Source organism: Geospiza fortis, unplaced genomic scaffold (assembly GCF_000277835.1).
Source record: "Geospiza fortis unplaced genomic scaffold, GeoFor_1.0 scaffold78, whole genome shotgun sequence".
Taxonomy (NCBI): Eukaryota; Metazoa; Chordata; class Aves; order Passeriformes; family Thraupidae; genus Geospiza; species Geospiza fortis.
Genome location: NW_005054339.1, coordinates 5461440 through 5468173, shown reverse-complemented (window position 1 = coordinate 5468173; position 6734 = coordinate 5461440). Strand labels below are relative to the sequence as shown.

Below are 6734 nucleotides of genomic sequence, written 5' to 3'. Positions count from 1 at the left end.
GTAGTAGAAGCGCATGGCCCCGAAGTTGACATTGCGCGCTTCCGTCTGCATGCGGTAGATGTGGAGGCCCTGGACGAAGAGCCAGGCGAAGGTGGAGAGGAAGAAGCAGTGGAGGAGGATGGCAATCACAGTGCAGAGAAACTGGGGAGACAAGAGTGACTTAAGAGATGGTCCCACTGTGCCAACGCTAATGGCATCATCCACACCTCACCCCATGGGTGAGCGTGTTCAGCCCACAGACCTGGTTCTCAGTGCGGTTGATACCCAGGAGAAAGAGCAGCTCAGAGAAGAAGAGGGTGACAGATATGTTGGAGTGGATGCCACGTGTGTTGGACTTGAGGCCTTTGAGGCAGGTCAGAAAGGAGAAGGTCAGCAGCAGAGACACCAAGGAGAGAGACACCAAGGAATAGGTGACAATTGCCAATGTCTCCAGATCACCTTCCAGTTGCTGCAGCAGCAGAGAACCAAAGGGAAAAGGCAGTGTTAGGGGCAAACACAGGAAGCTTGCAGAACTCTCAAACTGTGTTTGTGTCCCACATGGAATTTTTTGCCTGTGCCCAGGACATTTTCTGCCTGTGCTGGGACCCAGCTGCTAACAGTCCCCACCATCACCCACAGTCCCAGAGGCTGAGGTTACCTCTCGGTGTGAGCTGTCCATCAAAACCCCAAAGGTGCCAAACTGGGAGCACTGGCAGTGGACATGGGTGGTGTTTCGGTACACGAGCTCGCAGTCCCTGGCTGTCCAGAAGCCAGAGGGGTTGGTCCTGCAGCCACCAAAAAGCAGAGTGCACTTAGGAGAGAAGACACACAAATGTGTGTGGGGGGCAGGAATCACAGAGAAGAGGGGTGACTGACAAGGCTCTTCTGCCAGCAGATACAACTGCTCTGCTAAAGCGGAAATATGGGAGCCAGAGTGTGGATGTGACACTGAGGGAAATGGGTTAGTGGTAGATTTGGCAGTGCTGGGTTAATGGTTGGACTCAATGATCTTAAAGGTCTTTTCCAAACTAAATGATTTTGACCCTGCTGTGCCCTCCCAAAAGAAACAAATCCCATGGCAGAGGATGGAAACCCCCCCATCCCAGTGCTGCTTAGGGAAACTTGGGGAACGAGGAGGTGTGTGGGGAAAGCAGCTCAGAGAGAGTGGCTCAGTCATGCTCAACTCACAGGTTGGAGTGGTTCCACTGGACACAGAGAGGTTTGCTCCTGTTGGCTGTCTCCAGCAGGTAAAATTCCAGCACAAGAGGGGTGTCCAGGGGTCCTTGCAGGAAGGTGTGATTGCTGAACACAGACACGCTCACAATGGGGGAGTTCATCACAGGATTCTTGGGGAGCCTGCAAGGAGCAACAGAGCTCTACCATCACTATCACTGCGCGGCAGCCACAGCCCCCCAGAGACTTCTCAGGTGTCCTGCTCTGACATCTCAGAAGGAAGAGCTCTGCTCAGAATACAACATGGGGCTGGGAAACATAGCACAGAGCAGCACCAAGGCTGGGAATCAAACCCCCACCATTGCAGACAGACTTGGCAAGTGCCAGAGGGAACAGAACAGAGTGCAGGCAGCCCCTCTGCCCTGGTGCTTGTGGGGGCACAGGGGAGGAGGACGTACCTGACACTGCGGCGATCCACCTGGTAGCGCGCAGGCAGCAGCCCCCCGAGGGTGCGGTACATGATGAGGATGACCACGGTGAGGGTGGGCTCGGGCTCTGGCAGCGCCTGCCTCGGGGAGGAGTTCTCCACAGAGTAGTTCCCTTCAGCCCCAGCCAGCGTGGGCACTGCTGTGGGCACAGCTGGGGCACACAAGGGGGTGTGTGTGTGAGAACACACACATACACACAAAACCACAGAGACATGCCATTGCGTGCTGCTCTGAAGACAATTTGCAAGGCCATCAGGAGCCTTTGGGATGTGGTGAATACGCAGACCTCCGACAGAGACATGTCTCAATAGGGTACATGCAAACTAAATGGCTTTTAAAGGTCATTCCAACCCAAACCTTCTTATGATTCTACATCTTTCCTGGTACCCCCCCATGTTGTTCCTTGAGTGATGCTCTCATGCTCACCTTCGGCTTTTGGAGGGCTCAGCACGGACAGTGGCAGCACCACATGTGTGTGGGGGTCCCAGGCGGGCTGGCCCCGGAAGAGGCTGCTGTGGTAGCGGGGATAGCGCCGGCGGACGTGGGAGTGGTTCTCCATGCGATCGATGCTCAGCACTGCCGAGGAGTAGTCAAAGTCAGCTCCAGGATGGACACCTGGAGAGCAACTGTGCTCCAGAGCACCTCAGGATTCAAGTCCACGGCAAAGGAACCATACAAGCCACAGGCTGAGTTGGGGCTATGACCTCTGTTTGGGCATGACACTAACCCTCAGTACCCACAGGGTACAGGACCTTCCCAGCCCAGATCCTTGCTCTGCCAGGGGGCAGACTACTCCTGCCACCAAGGCCGGCTGCTTTTTCACTAGAGCCTGGAAAGTAACTGTGAGCAGGCAGCACACTCTGGGCTCTGCTAGCTCATGGAGGTCAGCTAGTCCAGGCAGGGGAGGGACCAGGACATCTCTCACAAATGCCTCCCCATGCTAGAGAGTGCCATCAAGGACATTACCAGCACACTCCCTGAGGTGCAGTGAGATGAGAAGGGAACCGGGTGTGATGGAGGAGTGTCCCTGCCCCACCCCAGCCAGTTCCTACTCACTGATGTTGGGGGTGACGACACCGACGGGGTTGAGGTAGGTGAGTTTCATGTTGCTGGCCAGCGTGCCCGAGTAGTCCCGCAGCTGCTCCATGAGGCTGGCGCTGCCGTGCTCCCCGTGGGGCAGCATGGCCCAGTGCTCCCGGTTCTCGGGGGCCAGCACAGAGCTGCCTGCACGCAGCAGGTTCTGAATGGGAGAGACACGAGGACAGAGGGTGAGCGTGGCCTTTGGGCCTCTCCTGACCACCCCCAGACTGCAGCACTGTGCTCTCTGCACAAGGGCTCTGGGAAGAGAGGTACTTCCTACTATGATGGGCTCCCCCCCTCAATTCTCATCAACCAGTGCCCTAGGGAGACACCTTTCCTGCACCCTTGCCATGAGGGACCTGCCAGCAGCAGTAAGATCTCCCTTTGCCTTCCCAGGCTGAGCAAACCCAGCTCTCTGCCTCTCCTACCCACTCTTTGCCCCAGCCCTTTGACCACGCAGGTCTTGCTTCCCACACCACTGGTGTGAACCGAGGAGCCCAGTGCTCCTCACAGGGTTCCACCACACCCTCAATCCCCCCAGAAACACAGGGTGGCTGCTCAGAGCAGCAGCACAGAAGGCGCTGTGACGTGGGCAGGACTGACCTCGTTGAAGTGCGCGTCCTGCGTGGCGGTGAGGCCGAAGCCGCGCTGGCGGCTCTCGAAGGCCATGAGGCGGGACAGCAGGCGGAAGGCGATGTGCACGTCGTTGCCAAAGTAGTGCTCCATGCGGTCTGTCACGGCCCGCAGACGGTGCGCCAGCTTCTTGGCTTCAATCGTGTTGAGCTCAGTCTTGTTCCTCTCCAAGCCCTCCAGCTGTTAGGGGGAGAAAAGAGAGGGTTAAACCACGCAGCGGGTTCCTCACCAGGAAACTGGGATGCTGCAGGCCCTGCTGGGCACAGAGACTATCTCTGAAGCCACAGCAGAAGCCATGGGCACTCACAGTGGTGGTCTCTAGCACAGGGAGAACATCTGGCAGAAAACCAGCCTCCAGCTGGTCTGCACTGGCCTGGCTAACCCAGTGCCACGACACAGGCCAAGGAGATGAAAGGACACGGCAAGGCCCTGGCAATATGCCCCTGGAAATTCTCCTGGCTTCAGTTTCAATTCAGCCTAGATGACATGATGGCATCCAGCCTAGATGACATGTAACTGTTAAATACACTTGCCTGGATATTTCAAAGGGATTTGTCCCTGACAAAATCAGGGGGCTACAGAGGTCTCATGGAGAAGACATCCCACCAGCTTCAAACCACTCAGCCCTGCTCAGGGTTATTTATTTTTCCCTCAAATACACTGGCAGAACAAAGTAATTTCTGAGAGGGACACAGATTAAATGAAGCCATACGAACTTAAGCTCAGACCACTGCTCCAACAGGAGGGATTTGGGGGAAGGAGGTGAGAAGAGAAAGGGACTGAGCACTGTGGCAAGGCCCTCTCATAGCCCAGGCACCCCAGGAGAGCTGAGTGCTTTGAATTGTGGCTGTGAGCCCTTGTTCAGAGGGCTCCTGCTCTGTCAGGGCTGCAGAGCTGAGAGGATTACCAGCACGGACAGCTCCTTGAAGGCAGGTGAAGTGCAGTTGAAGAGATCTGGCTCCAGCCAGCCCTTCTCCTCATCACAGTGTCTGATGGCTGCACCTAAAACAAGGAGGAAGGGCTTGTTGGAAATTCAGCACGGGAAACATGGCTGATCCTCTGCACCAGCTAATCCCAAAGAGTGGCACTGACAAGTGATGGGTAGGGCCTGTAACACCCCAGGGCCATCATCCTGCTCTGCACCAGTGCAACCCATTCTGCTCTTGATTTGTGAAACCTCAGCAAACTGCTGCCATCCTCTCCCTCCAGGAGCTGGGTGCCCATGTGTGTTTTGGGGCTGCATCATGCCAGGTGCCATCACACAGGACTGCAGAAAGGACTGACTTGGCAGGACCCAGGCTGGAAAAGCCCAAGGGGACATGACTGTGTCCTTAGGCACATCTGACCCCAAGTTATGAAAGCCCAAGCAGCTCTAGGCATCCCCCAGCTGACAGCCTGCGATGCCTGCTGAGGTCCTGCTCTCTCGACAGGGCAAAGCCACCCCAGGAGCACAACAGCTCTGCTGCTGGGCTGGAAAACCAGCCCCTGAGATGAGCCCCTTCAGCCAGGGGGCATGGAGGAGTGGGATGGTGCACCCCAGTGTGGAGGATCCAGCAGTGTGGGGTCAGTATCCAGTTCCAGCCCCCAGTCCGTGGTAGGAGCCCAAGCATTTGTGTACAGCAAGAGAGTTTCCAAAACTGAATGGGATGAGATGTTAACCACCACCGAAAACGCTGCTAAAGCCAACACAGAGAAAAGTGTTCTCAGCGGGGTGTGTTACCACAAACACTCTGAGTAAGAGAAACCAGGCAACCCCAGTGCACCCAGCAGAGCTGTGGAGCCTCCCTGGGACAGCATCAGGGCACAGGAGCCCAGCCAGGTGCCCATGGCTGGGAGAGGGTAGCAGGGGAGGGCAGGGAGAGGATGCTTAGAGCAGACTCCAGCTGCTGATCAGAAAAGCCCCAAAGACAAGTGTACTCCCTCCACCACCTCCAGCTCCTAGCAGTCCTCCCAGCCGCCCTTCTCCCAGCTGCAGAAGCACAGGGAGCAGTGCCATTGCAGCAGGGAGCAGGAGGAACAAGAAGTCTCCATACTGATGGCATTCCCCTTGCATAGAACAGAGACTGACTCAGACCTGGGCAGAATCTGACCCCCAGGTCCCTGTGCCTTCCCCTGCCAGCCAGGCAGAAGGAGCAGGACCTTGTGCTGTGCCTGCCCATCAGTTCCTGCTCCCGTCCCACCAGCCCCTACTCAAGTAGTTTCTCCTTATTCCACCCCACAGCCATTCCTCCCTGGCCTCACCACCCACTGCTCAGCACCAGCTCCTTCCCCTCCCAGCCTCAGCAAGCGAGTGCCATCCAGGAGAGCCAGCATCCATCCCAGCCAGGGAGCAGAGCACAGACCTGCCAGAGCCAGCACTGCAGGCCAGGCACACAGGGTGGCAAGGGCTGCATGCAGCTGCAGCTGGGCTTGTGTGGTTAGTGAGCTGGGAGCAGGGAACACTGTGTAGGAGCAGCGAGACCAGGCAAAGCATTGGGAGGACCCTGGGCAGCTCCAGAAGCAGCGGGGAAAGCGCAGGGGTGTGCAGGGTGCCAGGCAGGGAGCAGGGAGGGAAAGCCATGTGGTGCAGCCCTTAGAGCACAGGGGGAAGGAGATGGGAACAACCTTACCTGCACCCCTCAAGCCTGTGCACGGAGGGCGAGAGAACCAGGGAGAGAAGCGACAACAGTTAGGAGCCAAACCTGCCTCCTCCGGGGGCGAAGGGCTGGGGAAGGACAGGGCTGGTATTGTCCCCTGGGGCTTGCACTGCCCTACACTCCCAGACACCCTGCTGACACCTTTTCTGCCACTGAGGACAGCTTTGCCTCCTCCAGCTCAGGACGCTGACTGCTACCCAACATTCAGTTGACAGCACACTGTGCCCTGCTTCCCTTGCAGGGAAGTTGCAGGGGAGCGTAGGGGCTGGTGGAGTCACAGCAAGGCACTGTGGGTACTGTGCCAGGCCTGACCTCGAGCCTGGTGAACCCAAAAAGCAGCAGGAAGAAGACAGGCACCAAGACTGAGGGAACATCAAAGCCCCATGGCTGGGTGAGGGGTCTTACACCCCATGGCTTTTACCCAACCCCAGTCCTATGGCCAGCACCCTCTGCTCTCTGCTCTTCCCCAGGCTGTGACAGTTTCTCTTCCAACTTCCTTCTCCCAGACTTCAAGCTCAGCTGAACAGGACTGAGGTAGTGCAAGAAGAGAGTGATATTGCCAGGGCTGCTACAGGACAGCCAGGCTGTCCCCTCCCCTCTCCATCAAGTCCCCACTCACCCAAGGAGCCTTTGGGACACAGCACTGCAGCCGAGAAGCCAAACTTGGTCTGGGGCCACCACACACCTGCCTTGAGGCTTTTGGGGCAGCCGTCGTAGAGCACTGTGGGGCCACCCAGGGCACAAG

General features: G+C 57.3%; 1 protein-coding gene across 1 annotated transcript in view; it reads right to left on the bottom strand.

The window, feature by feature from the left end:
* CELSR3 (cadherin EGF LAG seven-pass G-type receptor 3) overlaps nt 1–6734 on the bottom strand; it is a 31416-nt gene that overhangs the window by 8357 nt on the left and 16325 nt on the right. The window contains exons 15-24 of the mRNA XM_031058200.1: nt 6609–6734; nt 4261–4355; nt 3324–3533; nt 2697–2880; nt 2067–2216; nt 1611–1791; nt 1168–1335; nt 638–764; nt 242–448; nt 1–141 (exon numbers count right to left, since the gene is read on the bottom strand). The exon at nt 6609–6734 is cut by the window's right edge and continues 160 nt beyond it. Of these exons, the coding sequence (XP_030914060.1) occupies nt 1–141; nt 242–448; nt 638–764; nt 1168–1335; nt 1611–1791; nt 2067–2216; nt 2697–2880; nt 3324–3533; nt 4261–4355; nt 6609–6734 (1589 nt within the window). The remainder of the gene's footprint in view (nt 142–241; nt 449–637; nt 765–1167; nt 1336–1610; nt 1792–2066; nt 2217–2696; nt 2881–3323; nt 3534–4260; nt 4356–6608) is intronic.